The following is a 15,873-nucleotide window of genomic DNA, read 5'->3' on the forward strand; positions in this document are numbered from 1 at the left end:
CAAACGATAAAAGAAATCGAATTCTACTAATTTATTACAGTGAAATTTCCATCATGAGCTCTAAGAAATGCTGCATGTCTCGATATGTCGACACATTCCACAATGCTTATGCACGACCCGTGTTGTCGACACATTCCACAATGCTTATGCACAACCCGTGTTCTCCAGTAGTCCATGAAAAGTTCATCAACATAATCAGAAAGATTTAACTTTGGTGTCCGAGTATTATACATGAACTAAATAAATGGACTCCATTTGATGCTCAGATCCTAGTTTGTTGCTACGAAATAGATAACACCGCAAAGTGCTTGATGACGAGGATTATAATCCAAGCTCAGAAAGAAGCCTGCGCCATCTTGGGGTCTCTTCCTCGAAAATGTAAGTCAGGTCAGAAACCAAGACCCCGCTGCCACCGATCTGCAGTAGACGAAGAGGTTGAGATGAATAATCTTGGAAGCGTGCAGTAATCAACAAAAAGCTAGATATCGCTTTATGGTTGTTGAATAGATTAAATGAAAGAGTTTCTCGAATAGGTTCTGACAATCCAAGTAGACAAGATAGCACAAATAGATGTATAAATAGAATCCATGTTTTGGAAGGCATCTCACTGATCTCAGTTGCTGAACAGACTTGTAAAGTTCCTTTTGGGGAACACATATGACAATCGCAAAAAAGTCTAATACGACCTTGCCATCACGACTGCGAAACACCGGACTTACAGTAGGCCCCTGTTTCAATGAATCAATATAAGTTTAAAATCAACAGAAGCAACTTAAGAGCAACGAAATCCATCAATGACAATACTTCCAATAAATTGCCAAAAAGAAAAGAAAACCACAAATTGCAAGCATATTAAGAAATATCACTTTTTGTAAAGCCGACGATAGTGATGTCAATAGAATCAATCATGATGGCTAGTGCCCGCATTGCCACAACCTAAGAGAGGTAGGTGGCACATGGAGCAGAGATTTACTGGTGTACCTAGGATGAAAGATCATAGCTTCAAGTCTATGAAAATTTATGAGAGGAAGGGAAAAGGTAAGGAGAAGACAGATACCGACTTTGAGGAAATGAGAGGGAGCCTAGCTAAGAGTGCGGAGGCCTCCTATTGCCCACTAGAGAAGCAAAGTGATAGCAGTGTTGGTGCTCAATTGCAGATGGAACCATTGCCCCTCTCCCATCTTTATCAGATGGAGAAGCATATCAAGTCTGTAATATATAGGGCCATTATCCAGTGATGAAGTTACTATGATAATGCCAACATGTACCACAAAGTCTACTAAGATCATTTAACTAGGGAAGCAATATCATTCATTTTGTATTAGGAGCCTACAAAAAATGTATCATATACTCAAGTATGTACGTTATAAACTTATGAATCTAAAAAATATCTTAACCTCGCATGAATAATTAAACTTGTATGGAAATTAATTTTATGTTTTTGGAAGTTTTAGTTTCCTTGTTTTCATGATACAATAAATGATAGATAAAAAAATTTAGAACAACGGGGGTCAAATATGCATTGAAGGTGAAAACCTTCAAAAGACCAGTCCAGTATGATGTTTTACTTCTATTTTTACATGACACAGTTCATAAAGGTCATGAAAATATATTAAAAAGTTGGGATCAAACATGCATCAAAAAGGGAAAGGACAGGCCCAAATATGATACCAGCTGGTCCCATCAATGCCCACATATAATCTATACTGGCACATGGTATACTAAAAACCAATACCATACCTATCCAACCAACTAGTATCAGTATCAAATCAAGTATCCTGCTTTGTTTCTGGTGATCCCAAGAGATATAGCACGAGATAAGGTTGCTAGACTGCTCAACTCACAACACCATACTGGTTTTGTTTAAAACATTGTTTACAGCCAAAGCTCAACAAGGATACAATGGAGACCTATAGTCATAATTTGGAGAGCCTACTGAAATCAACTTAGTAGGTTAGGTTAAGCTATAGATAACAATTCAAAGGGAAAATACTAAATTGGCTGACTCAATTTTGCCCTATTCATCCCCATAAGCATCAAAAAGTTAAATTGGCTAGAGAATATTTTACTAAGTCATGTCATCTGTAACCAATTTGAAACTGTTACAGCAAACTATGTTGCACTCTTTTCATCTCTTTTTTCTCCTCATTACTGGATGGGGCATTTGTGAGAACTGTAGTTTTCCTTCTATTTGGAGATGATCTAGAGGATTTCAAAACCAAGAAAACACAGGAATCCCTCTCTATTTCAGCAGCAGTAATGATGCACAGATTTGTGACAAGGCAGTGGTAAGGCAGCAGTAGAGGTCCCTAGGATATGGGCATCAGGAATTATATTAATAACTGGACTTGGTTTAGTGTACCATTTACCTGCAAGCCAGATAATGATGGTTGACTTAGAACTCTCTCAGCCACTTCTTCAGCACTATTGCCCCTCATATTTGCGACGACCTTGCATTATATCATGGAAACACAAATAAACAAAAGAAAACAAGAAGATGATCATGACAACCAAAAACCTGTTCGCCGTACCGTTACTACCCCAATTGCCCTTAAATGTGCCTCGAGCCTTTCAAGTATCTCATGAGTAATTTCCAATGCACCCTTGCGCATGTTTAAGGATCTCCTGCTTGCAACAAGCACAGCCTGCAGAACAGACAACGTAACAGAAGCGGATTAAAAGAAAATAAACTAATCTTTTTTAATTCCATAGGTAATAGCACTAAGTGATATTAAAAGGTTAGCACGTACTTGGCTTTCTAAAACAACACCACCTTCGATTTCTTTCAAGTTGTTTTCTCGTAATGTTGTTCCACTGCTCACAAGATCCAGAATAGCATCAGTTGTGCCCATCTGAAACAATATAAAACACCAGAAAATTCTCACAGTTTACCGTTACAAGTATGACTATGAACTTACCCAAAGCAAAGATAAGTTCTCATGGAAAATTTGAGGAATCCAAATATTTGATGTTTATATTAGCTTGAGCAGCAAGCGAATGGCACTCAAGACAGAACTCAAAGATGTTGCAAGTATAAATTCAGTCCATGTATTGATGGCAATTCCAATTTCAACTACTTGTCAAAGAGAATGGAAACGGAAAGAAGTTTAAAATAAATAAGCAACAAAAATAGTTACACAACACTGAAAGGAATAATGGTATTCTCCCACTGAAAAATCTAATACCCAGAAGATAATAGTTGGAAAACCAACGTAAAATAGTTAGCCAACACATTCACAACTAAGTGCTACACAGACAACTAAGTAGTCATGACACAAGGGATTATGGTTGTTATGGTTGTCGTATAAGATCATAAGGAAGAAAAGAATCCACTCACTTATATGAGTCAATCCATTGTTTCAAATACCGGTTGGTGACATTTACCAGTTTGAGCAAAGATTGGTGTCATACCAAATGGTCTGGTACCAATCGTGATAATATTTATTCAACTGTTACAAGGCAATATGGATCAGTATACTGATACTATACAGCTCCAGTAGATTATCAAAACTGGCATCAGACTGAAATTGAAATCCTTGAGTCAATCAATAACAACCGATCAAATTATCTAATGAAGAAAAGAAAGTAGATTCCCCAAGTGCCAAATCTAGATATCAGAATAGGATATAAAGATTCACAGAGAAGGCAGTCGCACAATACTCTGGAACATATTTTGTTATTTGGAGAATAACACCTGAAGGAAAGAAATCCTCATTGGCTAAACCTATCAATTTTCTTTATTCTATAGCGTATAATCTTATTTTCATTTCCCAAAACAGAAAAGGAAGCTACCTACTTAAAGTTGTACAGCAGGTAGCACAACAGTACTTATACACCACTTAGCTTGCAAAACCAACTAGTGTCTGAAACAGAACATGTATAACCATGAAAGCAGTCCCATAATTCCATGTATAACTATATATTCAAAAAGGGAACTGTCTGTCACTGGCAATTATTAATAACTTATTGGAAGTAATTTTAAATATGGCATAAGACGAGGAAAATTCATTTGGCTAACATCATAACTGAGGCATGAAATTAACTGATAAGACAATTGGCAACTAAAATTTTTACAGAAGTGTTCTATGTACCAAGCAATATTACCAGCCTAACCAAGCATCTGTATCAGATCATATGGCTGATACTGGTATGATACTGTTCACTTTGTTATTTATCATTTTATTCAACGATACCAAGTGGTATAGGCTGGCATTTGGTATACCATCTGGTATACTAATATTGTACCAGTCCAAAAGATTACAAAAACCAAAATTTGACTGGTATTTAGAACTTCAGTATAGTGGATTACAAAAGTTCTAATCTAGTTTGTGCAATCACAAAAGCCTAGCAAGGCTCAAAGAAATGAACAAGAATTTTAACATAAATTTAAAAAGCTTTGACTATATAAGCGCACACATAAAGGTGCATATACATATATAAAAATTGAACTTGATTTTTATTGATTACCCCTAACAATACCCATAATTCATAGAACGATTTATCAAATTGGACCCTGGCTATGAGAGTAGTACAATGTACAATGCCAAATGAGGTTATTAGTGAGCTAACAGGAAACTGGTACATGAGTTGTCACAAACGATCGTCGCGCACCCGCAACAACTTCGTTCAACGAACCGTTCGTCGCTTTTGCATGCTTGTACCGAGACATGATAGCATGTTTTGCCTTAGTTTTATATGTTTTTGCTTGTAAAAATGCATGTTCGAACAGGTTGCAGCACTACAGTGCGACTGCTCGCCTCGTCGGGCCGAACTGCCCAAAACAACTCCATTTTCGCATGCCACAGCTTGTTTTCTGCAAGTTGCAGCTGCACACGAAACGTCAGCCATCTCAACACCCTGGAACCCCCCGGGTGGCACAGGGATGGATGGGGCTTCGGTATATTGTCGGGCGTTGAACAATCTTCACAACGATTTCTTGACGGGAACTTGCCTTCGCGCTCGGCACCCAGTGAGTAGTTGTTTGTGGACTTGCAACTATTCGTTCTACCATCTAAAGTCCTTGTTTTCCTCCTTCCCCTCTTTTCTCTTATGCACGTAAGGTGCTCGCTCAATTGCTTGTAAAGCTTCCATTTCCACGAAACATTGGGACTTGTCTGTTGCTCGTTTTCGAACTAATCAACTTTCTCTTTTACAGGTCCTTCTGGACCTGAGTGAGGTTGCAAATTGGCTAACCTTTGCGGAAGCATATCGCAAGGGCACATCATGACTTAGGCAATCCTAACTAAATCCGAGAAGTTGGCGCAAGGGCTCTTCGCGACTTAGGCAACTCAAGCTAAGTTCGCGTTTTGGCCTCAAGGGTGCCTCACGACTTAGGCAATTCCAGCTAAGCCCGTGACAGAGTGTTAAAAGTTCGGGGACTAAAAAGTAGACAAATGTTACACGAGGCATGGGACCCTAATGTCAGCCCCAAATTCGTCTCAAGCTAAAATGTACAAACTACATTTAAAAAAGAAGAGGCCAGGACCAAACCAAATTTTTAAAAAAAAAAGTTATAATAATAACCTACAATACATAAAGGACAGCCTAGTGCACAAGGCTCCTCCTATTGCAGGATTGAATTAGGATAAATGCATGCAGCCTACTCAGGATGCAAACAAGCAACCTTACCATCGCAGGCAAGGCTAACTTCCATAGAACCCGACAACACACTTGTCTGAACATATACATATATTGTTTCAAATGTGTGAGCACAATTACATATTTGAATATATATATATATATTTTGTGAGCCAATATTACCTATCAACAAAAAGATAAAAATTCGTTCACACTGGGAAAACAGGTTCGAAAAGGATTCTTACAGCAGGGTAAGCCTCAAGTGCCCCCTCGGAGCGTTGAAATCTGACATGCTCAAAACCCTTCTCCTGAAAGAATTTGTTCCCCAGCTGTGCAGAGAGAGTTTAACAGCTCAACAATTAAGCACCGGATACCAATGAAGCAAAAGAGAAAAACCTTGGAAGACAGCATACGTATGAGAATCCAGTTTCTATCCGCAGAGGTCGGTCCTTTGTCCATTGAGGCATTTTTGCTAACTCACCCAGGGAATTTACATTTTCAAATATTCCATACTTGGGAATCTGAGTAGAAGTTACAATTCTTTTTTCAATTTAAAGCCAGATTAGAAACCAAAAGATCTTCCTTTGAATAATAACAACCAAACCAGTGCATACAAACCGCAATTGATAAACGACAGGCTCCAAAACCAAGTGCCTCGTGAACTACAATTAAATCATCATTTCCCTGTAAAATTACAATATAAACATTCCAAATCGTTTTAGAAAAAATACCCATGTATACAAGTCTTGATAAAAGTGATAACCAGAAAACCAATTCAACATAGAGCATACTGAACAATGATAGTGTCAGATGAATTTCTAAATCAGCAATTTTAGATTCAAATAGAAATTGATAAGTAGGTTTTCAATCAAGAAACAAACAAGCTTTGTTAGAACCTTTATCAATGAGATGATCAAAATCATCTGTCACAATATGTTCCATTACAAAACCACAGCAGATCAATCTCCTGAACTAATTCACTTTTCCCTAACTTCAATTTGTTTATGATTTATTTGAGCTATATATAAGGCAAAAGAAAAAAAAGCACAATCATTTGTGACACTACCTTTTACACTTATTTGATGTCTTCTGTCCATGGTTCAGCAAGGATCCATCCTCACTAGCAAAATATTATATCAGTATGTAGCCAAGATTGATACCAACCCCTGTTCCAAGCCATCTACACAGCTAAACTGTTACCCCCGAAAAAGAAAAAACGAGATGACACAGTGCATGAGACTCTTACCAGTGTGCTCTCTAGTGTTCATAGGAAAGGTGAAGTTAGACTTATTCCCAACAATCTTTGGATTTTCTAGATGACTTATGAGATCCTACAACTCTAACATAAGATTACAAAGTTGCAACATTTTCTGGATGTGAATCCAGCTTCACTACCTTATCACTCCAAATGACTGACATAAATATATAGGTACAAATTGGCATTAGTCTATATAGGATTGCAAGTGTTCTACATATATCCTTCTTGTTTTACTAATTTTTTAGCAATAAAGTGACCACTTTTTCTTAGTTTAGATCCTTGGGTTGTCTTTTCTCCTCAAGTTGGAGGACTCAGATGTTAAGAGGGTTGGTCCTAAACTCCTAATAATATTTCACTGTTCTATTTCGCTGTCCATTGACATTCATTGTTGCATATATCTGCTAGAATTGATTAAATAGCTTATTTGATAATCATATAAATATTTTATTCATGTATGTACCAGTTTGGGTTCATGTCCCTTGCCATGATGCTCACTAGTATGCCATCTATCTTGAAAACCCTAGATTACATGTCTAAAGAAAAAGTGTGAACTTAATTCACAAGGCTATTGTCAATGTGGGGTCTGGGAAGTGTTACATCAACCTAACCCTATGTGTTCACAATTGTTGTATCATTATACATGAAAAATGTATCAAGTGTGCAAATCCCAAACTTGTGATAAGAAACGGAGAAGATCTATAACAAGAATCAAACACATAATTTGGGTGCAAACTTTATCCAATTACGAGGAACTAACAAAAAAGGAAAAGATACTCTAGGTCATTAGTACATCAACTGATGAATATTGAATAAGTTCTAATATAACTCCCTTTGGATGTCATTACTAGAACCTCTCTGCTTTTTTTTTAAATGTCGCAACAACCTTAGTGGACCTAGACTAATTTCAGATTGTCAACAGCAGATTATTCCAGAAGTTGACAGTTTCCATCTCAGAGCCCTTCTTGACCTCAATATCAGACTAAAAGAAGAAAAAATGAAAGATAACTTCTGAGGAGAACTCTAACCCTAGAGGAGTAGAAGCAGAAATAATTACAGATCAAACAGCAAGAATGTGTCAAAAAGGTATGATTTAGACAAATCTCAAACTCTCAATAAGTATTGGCAAAGTGCATTAGTTGACCAGATATCCAATCTCAAGTAATCCTTTCATTGTTATGGAAAGTTATACAATCTAGTAAAGACTAATCACCAACAACTAGACAAATAATTACTAAAAGTTGTGTGCAAATAACTTAAAAAATAGGTAGCAGGTTGCATGAGGCTCTGGCCAAATGGTCAATATACATTCTTGCCCAAGCAAAGAAACTCAAAGAAATGGAAGATTTGCTCTGTCTATGTATGTCATGTGCTTGAAATTAGCTTCAAAATAGGCTAACTAGGGTCAAGAATGGTCATGTTGGTTGTAACAGACTCTAAGGAAACTGAAGCACTTGTATTGATTTCTTTAACCACACAGCATCACATAAAGATTAGGATAATAAATCTAGAACAGTAACAGGCCCTTGAATTTGACTTACAATATTTTGCCAATTCCAGCTGATATATTATGAAGCCATAGACATTATATATCAAGCCTAGAAAACAGCTACATATTACAAAAGGCATGCCTAACTTACAAATAACACCTAATAAGGTGCTTTGTAAATTGCAGCTAAATGTTATTTCTCTGGTTTCCAGTCTCCATTTTGCAATGTTTGATAAAAAATCAACAATAAACATGGCTTTCTAGCATTAGCGTTTACAGAATACACTATTATTTAAGTAGCAATAGTCTAGATATTAGTGATACAACATAATTACCTGTCCACACTCACAAACTGTGTCAAAACCAACAATACCAAGGTCCAAATCACCTGACTGTATTTTGCAAACTATATCTTTGGGTCGCTGAAACCACACCTCCAAGTTTGAGAGCTGAAAATAACATTTGTGGATGTCACAATCTATAACACATGAGCATTACCTTAAAAGATGCTAAATTCGGGTGACAACTGGTGAAAGAAAAAGTTATAAAGAAAAAAGAAACATTTACAGTTGTCACAAGCCATGTAACAAAAGCTAACCTAGGCATGGTAAGATTTATGTCAGCTTGAAGAATTTTCCTTTTAAAAAAAGAAAGAGAACTGACGAAGATGGTAAAAAAAATAAAGTGTCACTAGCAACTCTAAAACTGTGGTAGATAAATGGTTTCATCTATTTTATTTATACCTCAACCTAAAAGCCACATCAAAGAACTGGTAAAATGAAAATAGCAACATAGATGTTTTTCCGTAGGTGATTGCCTGCATAGTACATAGTATCTCATTAGCTACTGTACTTAAATTAATCTCCAACTTAAACTTGGAATCCAGGCCCATAAATATAATCAACATTGGAAACAGAGTAGCCAATTCATAAGTATAACAGACTTCCAAGTTTTGCATCTTAAAGATAAACCTATAATTCAACTCCTCCAGGAACAAGATTGACAAGGCTACAAGATGAATACCATCAAATGACAAAACAAGTGGATCAATTATAGAGTCGTGTAACATGTAATGTAATCAGGCATGTATATGTTGCACTTATACCAATTATAGAGTAGCATTACAAGTAATGCCAGTACAATGATGTATAATTTATAAACAAAAATATATGTTATTTATAAATCAAAACAAACTTGGATTGATCTTGTTGAAACAAAGTATAGTGATTGTACTAAGCCAACACAAAATACAACCAGGACATTTGCAGATTGCTACCATCTTCACATCTTCATGAACACAGTGCTTATATTGAGTAAACAAAGTCACAATACAAAGGATATCAGCAATGAAAGAAAATCACCTGTGGGATATCAGCTACATATTGTCGTGGATTAAGTTGCCTTACAGACAACTGGCAATTCTAAGAACAACAAAGAAAACTCTGTCAGGCATGATTGGAAAATAGAAGAATCAAATAGAATAGGAGTTAATCCAAGAAGAGGGAAGGTTGGCACCTTAAGAAGGCTCAACGTTTCATCAGCCATACGGCCCTTGCTTGGAAGACCAAGGCGGACAACTTTACGCTCACGTGATTCTAGATCACGAGAACTACCAAGGAGCACTACCGTGGAGGGGTTGCCATTGGAGCAACATACGACATATGACCGGAAGGGCATGGAGAAGGCACGAACAGAGGAGGGTCGTACCTGAAAGAAGCTTGAGGGCTCCAAGAAGGTTGTCATCCTCTTACTGAGAAGAGAAAAAATAACAAATAATATAATGTTTGGAAAACTAAACCAAATTTATAAAAATATACTCCACATGAATGTTGACGCAATCTAAAGTACAATCACAATCATAGCCTTATTACATCTAGTTAAAAATTAAAACCAAGTTTATAAAAGTCACTTTCCCAATGACAATGGCCACACAAACTAAGTGGTCAATAAGAGAGGAAAGTGCAACCATGAAACAGATATCGTCATTGCAGTTGACATTGTTCTGGTGGACGGTAGAGGGACACTCGAAGGTTCGCCGGATTGATGGAACTCATGGTGAAGTTGCAAAAAAGTCTGAAGTAGCTAATGGTGGATTGGGCAAAGATTAGCAAGAAACAAATCACCAGATGATATCTTCAATCATTAAGCAAGTATGCAAACATGACACCAAGTCAATCATCAACATAAGCAAATACCAGCTATGATGTCCACCTCATGAATATCCTATTATCCTAATACCAAAAGAGTACCATACTTGCTCAGGATCTGCCTGTGGCTGAAGGACAATATGATGTGTTTAAAACATAAGAATGGCATTGCTCCTCGCACATATAGTGCCAGTACACATCATAGTACACGCTAATAAGATATGCAAAAATCAAAGGAGTTCAGTTATCAATCAAGTACAAGATCTGTATATTTACAACTCCATAAAGGTTTGATGATAGAGTTTAAAAACCGGTTATCGAGGAATATTGTTCTCTTGCAAACATTAAGGCTTCTTTGACTCAACAAATTGAGACTACAAGTCAATTTCATACTCTGACCTATGAAATCCAAGTTGATAGGAAGATAGTAACCATGACAAACTCCCACCAAATCAATCTATGAGGCTCTCATAAGCTCAAAATCATCAACTACCTTCCATCTTCCCCTCATAAATTTTATTAATTTCTCCAGTCATAATCCTCATCCTAGGCGGCATATATAAAAAAGTTGTTCATCTCTCCGTCAGCCACCTCTCTGGATCACAGCATATAGGAACCACATGGATCTAGCTTAAATTTGTGAGCGTCCAACCTAGAACCAAGCAGAGATAGGTTGTTTTCATGAAGATTCAATCTAGGTCTATGTAGATCTAACCTGGACTAGCACAAATCAGACCTTGATCTATGAAAGTGTAAGCTGGATGATCTAACCTAAATCTGGAAGGTCATATCCGCATGCATCTAGCCAGATCCAAATAGTCAAGCCAGATCCACATGGGACTAGCCCGGATCTATGTAGAACAATGTCAAATACTCACATAAGCTTCTTATTATGCCCATAAGCAGTTCTTGATCTGATCCAAAAGCTTCTTATTATTCCCATATGATCCGGAAGGTCATATACTTCAACTTGCTTGAAGTTGCTTTCCTTGTTAGTTTTTAGTTGAAAAGTAGTTTCCCTTCTAACTCTCAGAAAGAAAAAACAGTTATAGATTAGTTGATCTCTTGACAACAATATCTGATTCCACAAGATCTTCACTCAAGACAAAAAAAATCATACAATTTGAGCAAACTCAAAGATGACTATGTAAAATTTTATAGTTTATGCATTTCATCCTTTAAATAATAAGTATCTTATATTAGGGGTGTACCAATGGTCTATTTTCCCTGGAGGTAATATCAGCTTTGGCTCGTGGTCTACATAGCCTTGCCTGTGCAAAAGGCACATCAAAGAAAAAGGGGAGCCACAAACTTACTCAAGTCACAACCTACATGGGACTATTGGTCCATGCCCCATGTATACAACCACAAGGTGAATTTATTCTAATTTCTTAAGTGTTTACTGAACTGGCTAAGTTTTTGTTCAATGAGTCCACGAATACAGGGAGAGTCGATTGATTCATTTCACCAAAGCTTCTCGTGCTGCAGCAAAGTACAGACGGATTTGCTTTACTTACACGAAGTGGCAGAAAGTGACTGCAGGATTCTTCGATAAAGCACGGTTACACTCCTTAGTGGAATCTCTCTCAAGGAAGCAAGCGGGGAAAGAAAGACACTTTTCAAGCCACGCTACTCTTCGTTGTCCCAGTACAGACAGACTTCCTCATTATTTAGAATGAATTAACCAAAAACAAGGTGAATTTACTGAACATCAATGCTTGTCAAACTTCATCAAAAAAAGAAGAGGAAGATGCATCCACATGATTAAATTCCTACATGTATAGCAGCTTAGCATAAATCTGAAAAGCCAGTGTTCACCATTACAACAAACTTCCCTTCATTTTTTTTTTTCTGAAGTAAATCCATAACTAAAGTACAAACAAAAAATTCGCCGCTTCAGAAGAAAGTGGCCAAAACCACTCCAATTAGTCGTCCATGAATCTTCATAACAATTATAAATAACGGAACTTTTACAAACAAGTAAACTTTTTGTATCAGAAAGAAGATTTTCTCCATCTAGGTAAGTGAATGGGCATCTTCATTTGCAGATTAGAAGAAAGATTTGGTCACAACCACTGGTTGAAAATACTAAAAGTAGCACTGGGGGCGAAAAATATTCAAATATAACCAAATGAGGAAACATCTACACAAAGCATAAACCTAGAGAAGAGGAACAAACATCTCTACCATACATGAACCTAAAGAAGGTGCATCATTTTTAAGCCAGGGCGAGGAATATAAAGACATAACGGCTTCAAGATAAAAAGCTGACAAAGCAAGAAGGGGCTTCATCGGGACCCAGTCCCATTGCCCCCGAACTCCTTCACCTCTCCAACCACCAAAATCAATCCAGGAAAATAGAAGAAGAGACGAGTTAAACTCTCGGAGAGTAGGAGAATGGTTCGGGCGAACGCAGATACCCAGAAAGGTTGGTCCTTGGTCGCGGAGCTTCGGTGAGAATGGAACGGGAAGGAAGGCTGCGGTCGGCGTGACGGATTAAGAAGCGGGCAGTGCAGTGAATCCCGCACGAGCGCTCGCGAGCGCGGCGGAGAATCTGGTGGTGCTGCTCGGTAAATGCGGCGGCGATGAAGGAACGCCGAGTGCGCCGCCGGAAGCCGAATCGATTCGGATGATGCCCCTGCGGCGATTCGAGAGCGTTAATCGCACCACGTTCGCCTTTAGGAAACCTAAGAGTAACCATGTTCACCACGAGTCCCGATCTCTACGTGCATTACGCTTTGTGATTCGTGCAACGTCCCGTCCAACACGGTTCGGGGCTACCTCGAACCGGGTGCGGGCCGTCGCGAACCACTCTGCGCCCGGTCCGTGGACACAAGATTGTCCTAAACCAAATTGACATGCACTTAATATGATAATTAAGGAGGACTACAGTGTCAAGGACGTTTAAACGATTCATCAGATTAACTTAATCACCTTTAACTCTGTATTAACTTAAACCAAACCCTTGGTTTGTGCTTCAATTCAACTATCTATGAGTCAGTCAATTTTCATCCCATTCTCTTACAATATAATATTATATATATATATATATATATATATATATATCATCAAAAAAAGGATCTATGTGGGAAAAAACTTGACTGCAAGATCGAAGTGAAAGAAATTCCAATAAAAACCGAACTAAAAGGGAAAAAATATTTCCAAGAACTTACAGAAATTTGTTTGCCACACCATTGCACCAAAAAGCCCATATGGTTTAAGTCCATCCGTGACAACCTCAGCATATCAGAGAAGGCTGATCACAAGAATTGAGAAGATCTTTTAAACGAGAGAACAACATTAATGATGGGGAAAGGAGCTCTTCTCTTTTTGCCTAAACCTGGGCTACAGTTCAAACACATAAATGTGCAGCACCACCATGCGCTATGTAAGAACGTTTATTCTACAAACAGCTATCTGTGGGGGTACATAAATCCCTAATTCTGATACAGTACGAACTTCTAGTATAAGGTAATCACCTACTACCGATTGTTACAGGAGCTCTGACATGTCTACATTGTCTCAATTGCTGAAGTTCTTTTGCAGCAGATAATGCTTTCAATGGATTTCCTAGACACAATTCCACATAAGCTAGGTTCCCTAGCACAGCCTGCTTTATGTTGATTTCTTTTCCACATATTTCCTCGTAAGAAGAAAGAGAGCTCTCCAACCTAGTGCTCAAGATCATACCTGCCTTGGTTTCTTTGAAGTCACCATTACTAGCAGGTATGGAGGCCGATGTGACATTAGATGCTTTTGAATCACCAACCAATATATTCTTGTGGTTCAAGTTCTTGGCACTTGCAGAAGTTGCCTTGTTGGAATCATCTGCTTCCTTCCTAGAGAGTGAAGAAGTTGACTGTATCATTTCACTTTTATTCAGTATATGAAGTTGACTGTACAGTCACCATTACTCATCGGTCAACAATCTTCTCCATCTACCCAATCCAACTATATGAACTTTAACCTCCTCACCCTCAAATGATGAACCATTTTTCCTTAGAAGACCTTTCTCCAGAGCTGACAAGCAGCATTCAAATGTTGTAAAAGATTGGCCAGGTTTTATCAAAACACCGAGCTGCAACCAATGGCCTTCCACATAGCAAGTATTGCAAACCACAGTTGTATAGTATATATAGTGATTTATCTTGAGAAAAAGTAGAAAGCTTCAGGGGATTTCTCACACCGAAGAGACTCGCTGCATTTTAATGCTTTAGAGAAAAACAACGCTGAAGTATGATGTTTCCCAAGCTGGTGATATATGCACCCCATATTGTTGTTGAATATACAAAGCATTCCTGGATCACACCTGCTACTGGATGTCATCGATAGTTTTATAGCCTTTCGACGGTTTCCACGAGCATATTCTAACTGAGACTTCAACAAAAGTGACAGATGAATCCCCAAAGCGTGCTATGTTCATAGCGAGCTTAATTTCCGGCATTGCAGCCTTCAGGTCCCTTGTAAGCAGCAGTAGTCGGACCTTGTAAAGATGCAAATTTAGCTTTAAATCAACGGCTGCTAATTTTGAGTTAGCATTAGTAGTAGGTCTCTCCAAGTTATAAGTACCAGTATCCAATGTTGAACATAAAGTCTCATATTCTAGTGTCTCATCTGATAAAGTTCTTGTCAAAGCACTTTCTTGAGCATTTACGCTGCCACTAAAATCTGTACTGAACGCATTTGAAGCAGGGATGTTATTTATACCAGAAAATTTTAATCCATGGTTAGACTGAGGTTGAATGTTGCTTCCACTTTCTCCTTGCCCTAATGCATGACCAACACCAAAAATATTTTCCAGGTATTGAATGACATCCTGAAACAAAGGAATAAGATGTTCAACATAGCAAAGTAGAACACATAAAGACTACAACACTAGATAAAATTCTGCACATATGAATCCCACCATCACAAATTAGAACAACAAGGAAACAGTCACCTTTCCAGAGCATGTGATGCATTTCACATTAAAAAGTCAGCAGGAACGACATCTGTTTATTCATTTAACATGAAAATGAGTACTACCATTAGTTTCAAGATCAAATCGTTAGCACCAACTAAAATACCACATAGGTACCTGTCCATGCAATATCTCTCGGCATTTTAACCTAAGACGGATATAGTGTCAAGGAAGCCGTGGAGCAGCATACCAAGAAGCACATGTTGTGGAAGTCTATTATGACACACTAAACAACAAAAACAAGGCCATAGAAGTCCCAACACCTAGTATGACAGGGGAGCCGAAATTCCAAATAGATTTTGAGAAGTTTCCTGATCCAACATAGAGCAGTGCTGTGGGATTACTAATACGAAGCTATCAAACCAACTATGCAGTTCTATGCAGTACAACAACAATCACATTGTCCAAGCACACAAGGACAGAATATAGAATAAACAATCCCAAT

General features: G+C 37.9%; 1 protein-coding gene and 1 pseudogene across 1 annotated transcript; both read right to left on the reverse strand.

The window, feature by feature from the left end:
• Positions 1–7: 7 nt before the first annotated feature.
• Positions 8–13,140, reverse strand: LOC103970574 (ATP phosphoribosyltransferase, chloroplastic). Its single transcript, XM_009384395.3, has 12 exons — positions 12,889–13,140; positions 9,837–10,071; positions 9,683–9,742; positions 8,657–8,770; positions 6,196–6,261; positions 5,991–6,098; positions 5,823–5,906; positions 2,751–2,852; positions 2,532–2,645; positions 2,370–2,450; positions 609–728; positions 8–417 (listed from the first exon to the last, which is right to left on the reverse strand). The coding sequence occupies exons 2-12, from the start codon at positions 10,062–10,064 to the stop codon at positions 322–324; spliced, it is 1,173 nt and encodes a 390-aa protein (XP_009382670.2). The 5' UTR covers positions 10,065–10,071; positions 12,889–13,140; the 3' UTR covers positions 8–321.
• Positions 13,141–13,651: 511 nt separating this feature from the next.
• The window catches only part of LOC135596406 (uncharacterized), a 59,487-nt pseudogene continuing 57,265 nt past the window's right edge, over positions 13,652–15,873 (reverse strand).

The sequence above is a fragment of the Musa acuminata genome, chromosome BXJ1-11 (assembly GCF_036884655.1).
Source record: "Musa acuminata AAA Group cultivar baxijiao chromosome BXJ1-11, Cavendish_Baxijiao_AAA, whole genome shotgun sequence".
Classification (NCBI taxonomy): domain Eukaryota; kingdom Viridiplantae; phylum Streptophyta; class Magnoliopsida; order Zingiberales; family Musaceae; genus Musa; species Musa acuminata.